Source organism: Phalaenopsis equestris, unplaced genomic scaffold (genome assembly GCF_001263595.1).
Source record: "Phalaenopsis equestris unplaced genomic scaffold, ASM126359v1 Scaffold000347, whole genome shotgun sequence".
NCBI lineage: Eukaryota > Viridiplantae > Streptophyta > Magnoliopsida > Asparagales > Orchidaceae > Phalaenopsis > Phalaenopsis equestris.
In genome coordinates, this window is record NW_018164789.1 from 329,977 (window position 1) to 343,338 (window position 13,362).

At 35.4% G+C, this 13,362-nt stretch overlaps 1 protein-coding gene across 2 annotated transcripts in view; it reads left to right on the forward strand.

Annotated features, from left to right (window-relative positions):
- The first annotated feature begins 2,248 nt into the window (after positions 1-2,248).
- LOC110026014 (LMBR1 domain-containing protein 2 homolog A-like) overlaps positions 2,249-13,362 on the forward strand; it is a 57,700-nt gene continuing 46,586 nt past the window's right edge. Inside the window, exons 1-4 of one of the 2 annotated variants that reach the window (XM_020726754.1) lie at positions 2,249-2,444; positions 2,516-2,610; positions 4,883-4,959; positions 11,281-11,439. In XM_020726754.1, the coding sequence (XP_020582413.1) occupies positions 4,886-4,959; positions 11,281-11,439 (233 nt within the window). In that variant the 5' untranslated portion in view covers positions 2,249-2,444; positions 2,516-2,610; positions 4,883-4,885. Of the gene's footprint in view, positions 2,611-4,882; positions 4,960-11,280; positions 11,440-13,362 lie in introns of both variants that reach the window. The other variant, XM_020726753.1, reaches the window with a different exon arrangement.

The following is a 13,362-nucleotide window of genomic DNA, read 5'->3' on the forward strand; positions in this document are numbered from 1 at the left end:
TCTATAATTTGGAATAATAAAAGATCACAAAAACTAAATATTAAGTACATCAAGAAATAGTTGGGTCTATGACTATATATTATTGTTGCTTGAATTTACACTTAAATGTTCCCCATTTTGTTTTTTATTTTATTTTCATTTTTATTTTTATTTTTCCTTTATTTTTAAAAAATATGTTTTTAACTTGTTTTTAATTTTAAATTTTAAAAATAAATAAAAATGCTTTTCAAAACACTCAAAATAAATTTTGAATATTTTAAATATTTAAAAAAACAACTATAACCTAATCAAATGTACCAAGCATGTTTTGTTCAAATAATAATAAAAAAAGAAAATAAAAAATAAAAAAATAGAAAAAAAAATAAAAGTTATCCCAAACACCCTTAAGGGGCTGTTTGGAAACACTTTTGATATTGGATTTTTGTTTTGATTTTTTGATTTGAAATAAAATATGTTTGGTATGACGTAACATGTTCAGATGTTTTTAAAAATACTCAAAATAACTTTTAGTTGTCTTGAATGTTTTTAAAAATAAATAAATAAAAATATGAAAAAAAATTACTAAACAAACATGTTTTTGAAAAAAAACAAAAAAAAAGAAAAAAAAAAGAAAATAAAAGTAATTTCAAACAAGCCCTAAATTGTATGTGGCCATTTATAATCCAAAAGATTTTTGAATCTACACTACAAAAATAAATTGAGTGAGGATGCCTCAATGTAATATTTTTCTTTTTCTGTATTTTAGAGTTTAATGGAAATAATATTTTTGCAAAAAAAAAATATAATGGTTGAAATGTTGATAAAATTATGTAAAGCTACTTTATTACAGATCTTTGTTTACAAGTTATCCGAATTCAAACGGACAGGACAATGACCACTTAAAGAAGCAAAGATGTAGATGGGCTGCTATGTGTAGCCCAGCTATAAAACTAGAATAGCCAAATAGTTTTAGGCCTGTTTTTAATCACTTGTTAAGATTGGTATTCCTACTCCAATTTTAGGGGTGTAATGAATGAAGTAGAGCATGAAACAGGCATGATTTGAGTTTGAATTTGGTTAATTTTTTTGAGTGCTAGAGTTCGAAATTAGGACTACAAGTTTGAGCAGGCTCCCGAGCCAGCTTGATTGTTATAAAAGAGATAAAATAATATTAATTTAAAATAGTGTTCTAAAAAATAGTAAATATATTGATCAATTAGAAGAAAATAATAATAAATCAATTAATATAAAATATAAAATATTATTTTTTAAATTTTTTAATAATTTAAAGATAAAATTTTAAAATTTAATATATTTTAAGCATATTTTATATTAATATATTTTCTTAAACTAGCCAGCTCACGATCTAACAAATCGAGTTAGAGCTAGTTTGAGTATCAAGTTGAGCTCGAGTTGGCTCATGAGTTAGCATGACTTAGTTACACCCTTACTATTTACATTAACTCTACAATTGTTTTAACTATTGTAATTTAAATGCACATTGCTAAGAATTTAAAAAACTAATGTGAAAAAATTCAATTAATTTACACGTTAATTTTTTAACTCTATTTCTTTGCTATTTTAATTCCAAAATGAATCTCTAAGTTGAATTAATATATACTATAATTTATGCATATATGTGCTTATATTTAGGAGCATTTATAGACATGACACACAATTCTTATATATTGACACATCTATCAACTAAAATTTCATATTTACACACCTGAAACTCAAATTTCTTACATCATATAAAAATAACATTAACATTAACTTTTTGAAATAAAGTATGCTTTTTCATGCCTAAATTTTGGAAGTGTTAAATATCAAACTTTAGGTGCTAGATATATAATGCACAATAATTGTGAAGTTGGTAAACTTTCCTTATATTTATTCAAATATTTTGGAGCATTTAAAACATACCACAAAATTCTGATGTATTTATATATATAATTTCTAAACTTTATATTTACACATATAACATTCAAATCTCTGATATGACATCAAAAATATTATTGACTTATTCATTTTAAAAGCCAAATAAATCCTTTAAAGCATAAGTTAGTGCCATATAACTGATCTAAGTGTTATAAATGTAAATCTGAAAGTTTTTGTGGTATATATGTGAATTTTTCTAAATTTTTAAAATTATATTTATCTAACAATACTTTTATTTGTTATTCTGCAATCCTTTTTTTTAAAAAAAAAAAAAAAAAAAAAAAAAAAAAAAAAAAAAAAAAAAAGAAAGCTTCTTGAGGTTTGATGCGTCCGAGTTACCCGCTGTTCTGACTTCTGAGTTTTCTTCTCTCTCCCGGTCACTACCTCCCTAGCCCGCTGTTACAATCTTTCTACCCTCCTCTAGTTGCTCGAAGAATCGCCGAGCGCCCGTTTTTCGGCATCGTCTGCGATCGATTTGAATCGGGGATTCGGAGAAGGAGAACTGGAGAAAAAGAGAAGGAAAAAATGTGGGTATTTTATCTGATATCGCTGCCGTTAACCCTTAGCATGGTCTTGGTGACGCTACGGTACTTCGCAGGGCCCAATGTCCCGCGCTACGTCCTCTTCACCGTCGGTTACACCTGGTTTTGCTCTCTTTCCTTCATCATCCTTGTACCTGCCGATATCTGGACGGTATGATCTCTTCTCCCCCTTTTCTTTTTCAATTTCTTGTCTTTGAAAAAGTTAGCTGTGAGGTTCCGTCGATTTTATTTGCTCATAGCGTGATTAGTGGGTTTCTTGGGTGATTTGGTTGGGTTTGAGAAATTGGGGGACGTAACGGTGGGAGGCCAGTTATATTTATGTTCAACAGGTTTTTTGTAGCGTGGATGATCGATGGATCTTTACTGTGGTTTCAATTGATTTCTGACCTATTTTTGTTCAATTATACAGGGTAGATGATTTATGCGACAATGAATTGGTCGAATGCATACATTATCCTCTGCACTGGGTAGCTTTTTATCATAATATTCAGAAATGTTAATGTGAAATTCATGTCTTTTATTTAAATCTTTGAATAAACTGAATATATCATAAAATCATGACAAATTTGTAGGAGGACTTATAACTATTAGCATTAAACCGGAAACACCAACAGTTAAAGTATAGGTGTTGTATTTTTTCTTTCAAATTAAAATTCTATATAATTGTGTTCAACATCTGAATAGTAAACTAACTCATCCTTGAGATGGGAGCCAGAGCTGCATGGAGATAATCAGTTTAGTACGTTCGATGATTCTAACTGATATAATAAACAGTATGATAATATAATTTTCATTGCAAGACATTTTTTGTTGGCAAATTTATGTGCTTGTCATCGGAGTTAAAAGTTAGGGACTCTACATTTGTTTTTTCACTAAACAGCAAATGCTAGAGAGCTTAATCTCCATTTTCATCAATCTTAATTTAGTAGTTTTGGGCTTAGAAGGGAACCTCATTTTGGGAACTAGGAAAGATTACTTTTAGGGGTTGGATTAGATAATGATAAAATATTATTTAGAGATTTCACCCGTATAGAGGACTTTATATTCCTAGTTCAATACTTTTTAATGGGCACAAACTCCCATTGTTAATTATTTTTGTGGGAGAGAATTTCTGATTAAAGATAGTTTCTAGGGTTTACTAAAAATTGTTGTGATTGCTTTTGGTAATGTCTATCCTACTGCAGTTGATATGCTGAGAGAAGGAATATGCCGCTAGCAACTTGAAGGCGATAAAAGGGGAATAATGAAAATTCTAGCCAAGATCAAATGATTTCATTGCCTTAGGTTGTCGTGGACTTTGTTCAACTTAATCAGAGGAGATATTAGACCTAATTTTATCATAGAGTCCCATTCAAAACCTATAACTTGCTTCATTCAAGGGGCCTAGTGGATAAACTCGATCAACTCGTGGGTATCTAATCAATATGTTTTACTTATTAATTATCATTTTAATTTAACTTAATTTCAAGTAAGAATGAATAAATTCAATGATACTTTTATTAAATTTGCATATGCAGGTGGATAAGACTGAAATAATGGTGCAAATGGAATAATGTGACTAAAATTCTAAAGAAATGATGTTATAACACAAAATGAGCAAATTATCATTTTTGACATATAGTGCCACGATGCTACATCTTGCAGCACTGTGATTTTATCCTGTAGCATTAAAAATTAGGAATTAATGAGGCGTTGCATGCAATGCATAAACAGAGAAGAGAGCGTTGAAACATGCATCTAATTAAAAAAATTAAATTGCAGAATGTCGCAACACTACATAATCAACTTTGTGGCGCTACTTCCTAGACATGCAGTTTAAACCAATTTCAAGCCGGTTGAGGATGTTATTGCAGTGGTTATCTCGGAAGAAGTACTAGTGTGGCCTGATTGGTTATAATAAGGATCAATGTGGAGTGTGAGCAACTAGTTCTAAGTGTGAAAGTAGACTAGAAGTTTGTGTGGACTGAGAGGAAGCTTTAGGAGGTTTTGTGGACTGAGAGGATGCTGAGGGCTGGGACAAGGAGATCCTGATACTATGTTTTGTAGTTATTATTTAGAGATTGTTGCAATCTCTTATCTGATATCATTACTTTTTTCTTATCCTAATCACCATATTAGGTAGTAATTTCTGTTCCTGTGATAGTAATTATAGCAACTGCATTCTTCATAACACAACTGATACCTTAATCTGTATATTCTTCTTTAAGCTAGACTGTATTTTAACCTTATTTAACAACATCATTACTATAAGGGTTAGTAAAACTGTTGCTTCATTTCAAATTATCTTCCTATTAAAATAATTTCAATTTCTTTTTTAATAATTTGTCTAATTTTGTGCTGCTTTGCCGCATTATTGAATTTGTTTTTTTATTTTGGCCTACCAATCATATTGACTCGATGAATTCCTTTATCCTTCCATACAGACGATGGTCCGACAAGGCAAGGGAAGCATCGCTTTCTTCTGGAGCTGGTCATATTGGAGTACCTTTGCACTGACGTGGTACGCTATGTTTATGAGCTGGTTATGTTTTCTTGATATTTATGTTTACAGGTTTTCAGCGATTTATATATTAAAAAAATTAGAGAGGATCTTGAGAAATCTTTTATAGGAGGCTATAGGAAAGAAAGCGATAGGAATGCGTGGAAAGTTCTGGGCGAATAACAGGAAAAAGATGAATAGAAATGACTGACGGAAGATGAAAAGTATGAAAGGAAGAAACGAAGATTGAAGAAACGAAGATTGAATAAAATAAATAACCAAGTAAAGATAGAAAGAGAAGTTAAGGTATTAAAGTCATTTTTGTATCAATACAGTGATATTAGATATGGACAAAGAAAAAAACATACTGTCATTATGATGGTAAATTAAGGATATATTTGGGATAGTTTTCTGCCTACTTTGTGTTTTAGAGCGTTGCCACAGCTTCATTTGGGAAATTATTTTCTTGCTATTTTTAATAATATTTTGTGGTGGAAAGTTACCTTTTTCAACCTGATTTGTTAAAGTGTGGCGGCTATAAGAAATTTGTTTGATATTTTGGATATATATATATATATATATATATATATATATATATATAATTCTTACTGAAGCTTTCTAAAAAGTTATTTTCTCAATCAACACAAATTTACAATAACTTTTATAAGAAGCTACGACCAACCCAAACAGATTACAAGTTATTGATGTTATTTTGTAATCTGACACAATTTTCCTAAGGACCATTTGGGATTACTTTTATTTTGATTTTGTTTATATTCTAATTTGAAATAAAATATAAATAAAGTAATTTGAAAAGAGAAAATGTTGCTATAGTGTATTGTCAGGCTTTTCCATCGATCTGTTTTCTCACAATGCATTGAGTTTGAGACAACAACTTATTTGAGTCGCTTGCAAAAAAAGCCATGATTGCATTTTTTGTTCAAATAACACGCTTCACCTCATATCTCCAAGGGTATACACGATGAACCTGTTATTTGAAAGGTTTATAATGTGGAGATAGGAGTGGTGCGGATGTTCAGGGACATTGTCAATTTGGAAGTTGGTAAAGAGATTGAGGTGAAGGAGATGGGAGCTATCAGACTGAAAATTTTATTGGATTTGAGGAAATGGTTGGACATGGAAGGAGGAGGTAGAGGGAGGATAAGTGTATTGGGCCAAAAATTTTGATTCCGTTGAATTTATGATGTAAACAGTGCTGCAGGAGTTGCATGTTTTTATGGAGAAATTGTGGTGACGCGGGAGCATCCCGCACATATATTTTCACGAACTGTAGCTACTACAGTACTGCAGGATTTGTTATTGTGGGAGACAGGCATAAATAATCCCATTTTTCTTTCTTATGCTTTCTTTCATATAATCCATCACTCCTTTTTAGTCATTTTCTATGCGTGTCGTATTAGGTTTGGAAATGTTTTTTTTTCATGTTTCTTTTTTGGATAGTCGTCAGCATCCATTTATCTCTTTGAGGGATGTATCCGAGGGTTTGAGTGTGCTCTGGCTATATCTCTTTCTTGAGGTAGTGATTATCTTTCTTATCCCCTTTCACATTCCTTCACGTCCCTCCTGACCACTTCGTCTCTGCTGCAGCTGCCAATGACAATAGCTTTTGTTGTATTTTTTTGCTGTTTCCCCACTTCTAGCCACCTCCCTCCCTCCCCCGTTTTGTTGCCATCCCGCATAGCCAGCTTCACCCTTCCCCAACCGTCCAACTTCACTCCCAATCATTGATCCTCACTGCCGCCATAAGGAAAACAACAAAATTTCTATTTTCCTGTTGTCCAATCATCATTCCGACTTGCTGCCTCCTGGACTGCGACCTATCCTACTGTCCCTATAGTTCTCGCTTGCTGCCCTCACATCGGATAACACTCCTCTTACTGTCCCGTAGTTCACAGGCCTTCCTCTTCGCCGCATTTCCAACTCCCTGCCCTCTGCTTTGCTGCCAAAACGATTCCAACTCCTTTTACTAGTTCCAATCATCCACAACCTATTTCAACCACCTACCACTGCTCCCCGACCTCCTAGCCGACCTCTAGCACCCATGGATTGAGCCCTAATGTGAGTTTGTGTCATATATCTTGTAATTTCTCTTTTAAGTGTGTTTGCTTGTAACTGCCTATTTACTTTCAATAATAATATTTAATTTTTCCATTGTGGTTTGGGTTAATTATAATATCATTTGCAGAGCTAGCCTAATTCTTGTTCTATCATAGGGTTTTTAGCATCCACCAATACCCAACCCCAGCTGCACCCAAAAATCTTTTCTTTTGTTGATTTTTTAAACCTACCACCTGCAAATTTTCTTCCCATTCTCATCATTATTTTACATCTTCTTCCACCTATCCAAACCCAATCTCTAATCATGTTTCTAAGGAGACAATGGCCGGACACCGACTAGAAGTTTACCATGGAAGAGATATAATGACGACTCCGCCGAGCACTACAGCGACTTGATGAAATTGAGAAAATGAGACAATTTAGACGGATCACCGGTAGCCACAACGATGACTTGCTAGATGGAATCAATGAAGTGATTGTCTTCCATCATACGGATGTCAGACATGAATAACCTCTACCCTGAAGGCAACCTAAAATATTTGAGAGGTCGGAATTGTAAAGTAAATGTAGATTTGTTATATTTTAATAGTCACTTGGAGCCGAACGAGTTTATCGAGTGGCTTTAGACCATGGAACTTTTTTTTGAGGGCCAGGATGTCCCTCCGGCTATAATGGTAAAACTATTTGCCAACTAGTTAAAGGAGTGCATTATTTTGGTGAAAAAAATTGAAGCACCTACTTTAGCATGAGGGAAAAGACAAGAATACTTCTTGGTTTAAGTTGAAATAGGAGATGCAACCCCAATGTTTATCAGCTCACTACAGATTGGATGTTTACACCCTAGCTTCAAAAGTGGAGAGGCAACATCACCGGATGATCGTTACACCTTTCAGATAGAGTTTAACCCTAGGATCGAGCCACAAGAGTGCACAAAGGGAAACATCCAAACACCCACCCGAGGACAAACTGATTTAGAATGGAGAGCATGTGAAGCTAATTTTCATTTCTAAATCTATTTCTGTCATGAAGTGTTTCAAGTGTCACGGATTTGAGCACACCGAATTAGATTATACAACCATGATAATGATCTCTTTCACTGAGCAGTTGAAGTCATTGAGTCAGGAGAAGATGATTTTATAGTGGATTATGAACTTCCAACTGAAGTAACAATAGTTGTTCGAGAAGGGAGTTGGTCCGAGGTAATGGGCGTTCATACAATGTATGAGATTATGATACCTCAAACGTTGTTTTGCAGGAGTTTAGAAGAGCATCAGCAGGACTGATATTGGAAGTTTAGGATACCCATGGGTTCGGAGAACTGACACTAAATGCATGTTAACCTCATTTAAGAGAAACTCAAAGTTTTTCTGATATATAGACTCCATTATGAGTTGCCCCTGCTGAGGGAGGTCCGACATATGAGAGGTGAGAAGCTTTTGAACTATTTATGGAAGAACATATGGAATCCATTGGACAACAAAATCAGTTCAACAAGATACCCACTAACAGATGATCAAACATGATGGATGAACTACAATGTGGAAAATTGACTTAGGATTTTTGAGGATAAGAATATCCTACTTTGGGATCCATGTCTCTTCAGAGAAGAAGAAGAGACATCTTCTGAGTGCTTATATTTCTGTGTGGTCCAACCTATCATAGGTTTCATTCCATGTTTGATTCTTTCTTATATACTTGTTTATCAAATATAGTTGGACGAGTACCGGGAGTAGAAGATGCTAATTATAGATTTAATGACTCAAGGCTTAGTTCGCGAGAATACCTATCTATTTACAGTTTCAATAATGATTGTGCTAAAACATGATGAATATCTATTCTATCAAGATATACTTTGGAATGTAAACGTCGACTTGATTGACTTAACGGGAGATTGCCACATTTCCTCCACCTTCAGTGTGGCCGATCGGATGCTATATCATTAGAAGATAGAAGCTTCGACGGATGAGGTCGAAACTCTCTCAATCCTGGGAGATTGATACATGAGCTTCCTGCACAAATATTTCCTTGGTACTGTAGCTTCTATGGTACCAATACCGTGAGATTCACTATCATGGGAGACGTCCTAAAACAATCCCCTTTTTCATTATTATGCTTGTTTTCCTATTATCCTTCATTCCCTTTTAGTCAGTTTTTATGTATGAGTTGTATGAGGGTTTAGAAGGGGTTGTTTTCGCGTTTCTTTTTAGGACAAGCATCAATGTCCGTTTCTTCTTTCGAGGGCTGTATCCAATTGTTTGAGTGATGCTTTGGCTGTATATCTTTCCAGAGGTGGTGATTATCTTTCACATCCCCTTCCACATTCTTCCCACGTCGCCCCCGACCGCACTGTCTCTGCTGCAGCTGCCCAAGATAGCAGTTGTTGCTGTTTTTCTTGCAGTTTCTTCACTTCCCTCCCTTCCCTCCCTTCCCAGCCTCACTGCAATCCCGCATAGCCACCTCCACCTTTCCCCAACCTCCTTGCATCACTCCCAATCGCCGATCTTCCCTACCGCCATCCGGAAAACAACAAATATGCTATTTTTTTTGCTGTCCAACCATCATTTTGACTTGTTGTTCCATATCCTGTAGCCTATCCTGCTATTCCACAGTTCCCGCTTGCTGCCCCCACACTGGATAATACTCTTCTTGCTGTCTTGCAGTCCACAACCCTTCCCCTTTGCTATCCCTCACTGTCCTAGCCCTCTGCTTTGCCACCAATGCAATTGCAGCCCCTCCTTTCGCTGTCCCAACCACCGAGAGCTCATTTTAGTCATCTACCACTACTCCCTGACCACCTAGCTTACCTCCACCCCCATGGATCGAGCCCTAGTGTGAGTTTGTGTCGTTTATGTTGTAATTTCCCTTCAAGTATGTTTGATTGTAATCGTCTATTTGCTTTCAGTAATAATATTTGGTTTTCTTATTGTGGTTTGGGTTAACTCCAGTATTATGTGGGCTAGTGTAATGAGGGATGTAAGTGGGTGCAGACAAAAGCTCACAGAGGCTGACCGAAGATGGTGGTGTGGTCAAATGTGGATGATGATTCATTGAGCGGCGAGGATGAGATACTTATTTTGAGTCAAAGTTGTTAGTGGTAGGGATGATGTTGCATCATTATCTGGAGACGGGATTTATTGGCAATCAAAGTGTGTTATCAAAATATCAAATCCATCTTTAAATTGTTTTGATTAATTTCTAAAAACAAAGTTTCTTTTTTTTTGGAAATAATAATAATAATAATAATAATAATAATAATAATAAAAGAGTAAGCAAACACATTTTGTTATCATTTTATTTAAATAAAAAAATAAAAATAATCTCAAATAAGGCTACTTAGTTTACAGCTTATTGGTTTCTTGTTTATTAAGTTGTGTATATTTCTAAATATATTGAACCATGCTCAAGTGTATTTTTCTTCTTGTGCATGATTCTAGAAGTGTTCAAGTATGTGTTGTCTTCAAGAATGCGACTTTATTGGTTGCTCTAAGAAATCCTTAAAATTTAATTTATGCTAAAGAACTAATGTTTAGATACTAAAAAATGCAATGATTAAAAGTGTGGATGCGCTATATTATAAAACATATTACCTTTCATAATGCATGCTGTTGGGAAACAAAACTAACTGCCCAGCATTGCACCTCAAGCTGCTGCTGTCATGAATGACAAATGATTCCTTCTTTATCTTAAAGAAAGTCTAAACAGGCAAACTTCAAATAAATGGAAGCTTTTTTTCTATAATTTATATCTCATCAATGAAAACTGGCTGTTGAGTGATGTAAACCTGTGTACTTCTGTGCGTGTAAGGGGAGCCATACTAACTACCTTTCATTGCTTCTGAAGATTTTATAGTCTTCATGTCTTAATGTCTAAATATGTTTAACTGTGAATAAATGGAAGCTTTCTCATCCTTTAAAATTGCCTATTGTGACTGTATCAAAGGTAAGGCTTAATTGGTTCTTAATATAATTATATCTGTTTGATTTGTGTGCGTGCATGTGCTGGAGAGCTAAGAATGGCTTGATTGATTTTTACTTTAGTTACATCAGTTTGTGTCATGATCATATTGCAAATTTTTGGAGATTATTATATTGTATTTTAATAACAATACTTTGTGAATGCTTGTTCCTTATAAAGTTATAACAATTAGCTTGATTTGCAATTTCTTGGTTTTAACTTTAAGAGAAAACTGGCATGTTACTTTTTTTTTGGTGTGCATCATTTATGTGACGCTATTATTTAAGTTGCTCTCATGTCTCTAAGCAGGGCTGTGGTTCCTGCTATTCAGGGTTATGAAGATGCTGGAGATTTCACTATGAAAGAAAGATTAAAAACCAGTTTTCATGTAAATCTGGTCTTTTACCTGATTGTTGGATCGATTGGCCTTCTCGGACTCCTACTGTTGATCATCATGCATCGAGATTGGTTAGTGTTTGGAACTTCCCTCTGATACTGTTATTGAGATTATTGATTTCAATTCTTTGGCTTGCTTTGTCTTTATTGTCCTTTCTTTTGTAGAAACAGATAATTCTCACGATAAAAATAAACATATTAATGTTTCGGGTTCACAATTTTCTGAAGGAAGATGCCTGTGTTTGGAACTAAAATACCAAAATAGTAGAAGTTATTACCAAACATGTTGTATTTTGGGAAAAATAATTTGAAAAAATTGTAAAGATCATATAAGTGTATGGCCAATCTTAAAATTTACGATTTATTGAGGAATACATCCAAGTGCAAATAATCACATGTTTGAAGTGAAAATAATATTTATGTTTCTGATGTAATAGTAGTGCCCTTTTTAGCTTGAGCTTTTATGTTGATGATTGTTATCTACTAGTGCATTGATCTCAGCTAGGGTTCCTTGGTTTTGCCCCTCTTTTGCGTGGTATTGGAGTCAATGGGTGGTTAATTGTGTGATACCAGAGTTAACCCAAACCACGACTCAGACGATACATATTTTATTGCTGACCTGAAATGGTTACAAGGATGACTCACAATATAAAACAACACAGAAATAGTTAACAGTAAATAGTAATAACGAGTGTAGAAAATAAGAACGAAGGAAACAACACAAGGATAGAAATGGGCCGATAGAGGGAGCTGCTGGAGTGATGCTGTGAGGCCGGCAGGTCGGTTGGAGGCGCAAAAAGGTGCTCAATGGTTTGTTGGAAGGGGGCCCGAAAGTAGGCGATTGACTGGTAGTGCGGGGCGGGAATATGAGAGTTGCTAGGAGGAGCCTGAGGGTCGGCAGCCTGCTAGAGAATGTAGGGTGGCAGGCTGTGAGGAAGTAGCATTGGAAGTTGGTTGGTTGGTTGGTTGTGCTCGGGGAGGAGGTGCGGCGGTTGCTAGAAGGAATCGGCTAGAGCTGCAGCCGGTTGGGCGAACATATGAACAATCGGTGAGACAATGCTAAGCGACATCACTGGCCGACTGTGAGTCGTCGACAAGGAGAGGTGCTGCTGCTGGTGAAGGCTGACGTGACCTGCAGCCTGCTGGTGGAGAGCTGGGGAGATCAGCTCAGTCTGGACAGCCTGGGAAGGAGAATGGTAGCGAGAGGGAGCAGAGTGAACGTGCATAGTCATCACCTTGGGCGAGGTACAACCAAAGCACCGCTTGCCGTCAGATACAACCCTCAGAGGGTGAACGCCTTAGAGGCTCAACTGAAATTAGAGAGATAAAAACTGATCAACATTTATAAATAAGAGGGATTAGTGGATAGATTAGGCAAGTAGAATAAGTAAGGAGTAAAGGAGGGGGAATGGAAAAAGGAAGGAATTTAAAATACAATCTATGCAAGAAGGGATGGTTTAGGAGGGAGGGGAAATTGTGCATGAAATCATGGAAGGAAGGGGACAAAAGCTTATGCCCCGAAAGAGCCTGGTCGGTCCTGGCGGAGCAAGGAGGCTGTATCTGTCGTCTTCTCGAGCCAGCCATGGCCCAAGAAGCTTGCATCATTGAGATTAAGTGTTTCATGTGGTTTGTGGTTGCTTGGTCGCTTTTATATTTATTAAGCAAGGTTCAAGCATTGTTTAATTAACTGGCTCAATATGGTTGAGTGGTCTCTAGGTGGCAAGTTGGTTGAGTGGTCTCTTGGTGCAACGTTTGACAGTATTAAAAATTTTTCATTTGAGAGGAGTATTGATCAATGTGAAGAGTTATCATATGATGTGATATTTTTGCTATACATGTGAGGGTGGAACTATTCCCAATTTAGAACTGAAAATGAGAGTTAAGTTCGTAATTGTTGACCCCACGTATGCACTTTAACCAAATTAATCTAATGCAATAAGATGGCGGGCAAATAACATGACGCTGCATGAATTCAACTTCAAACACTTTGATTGT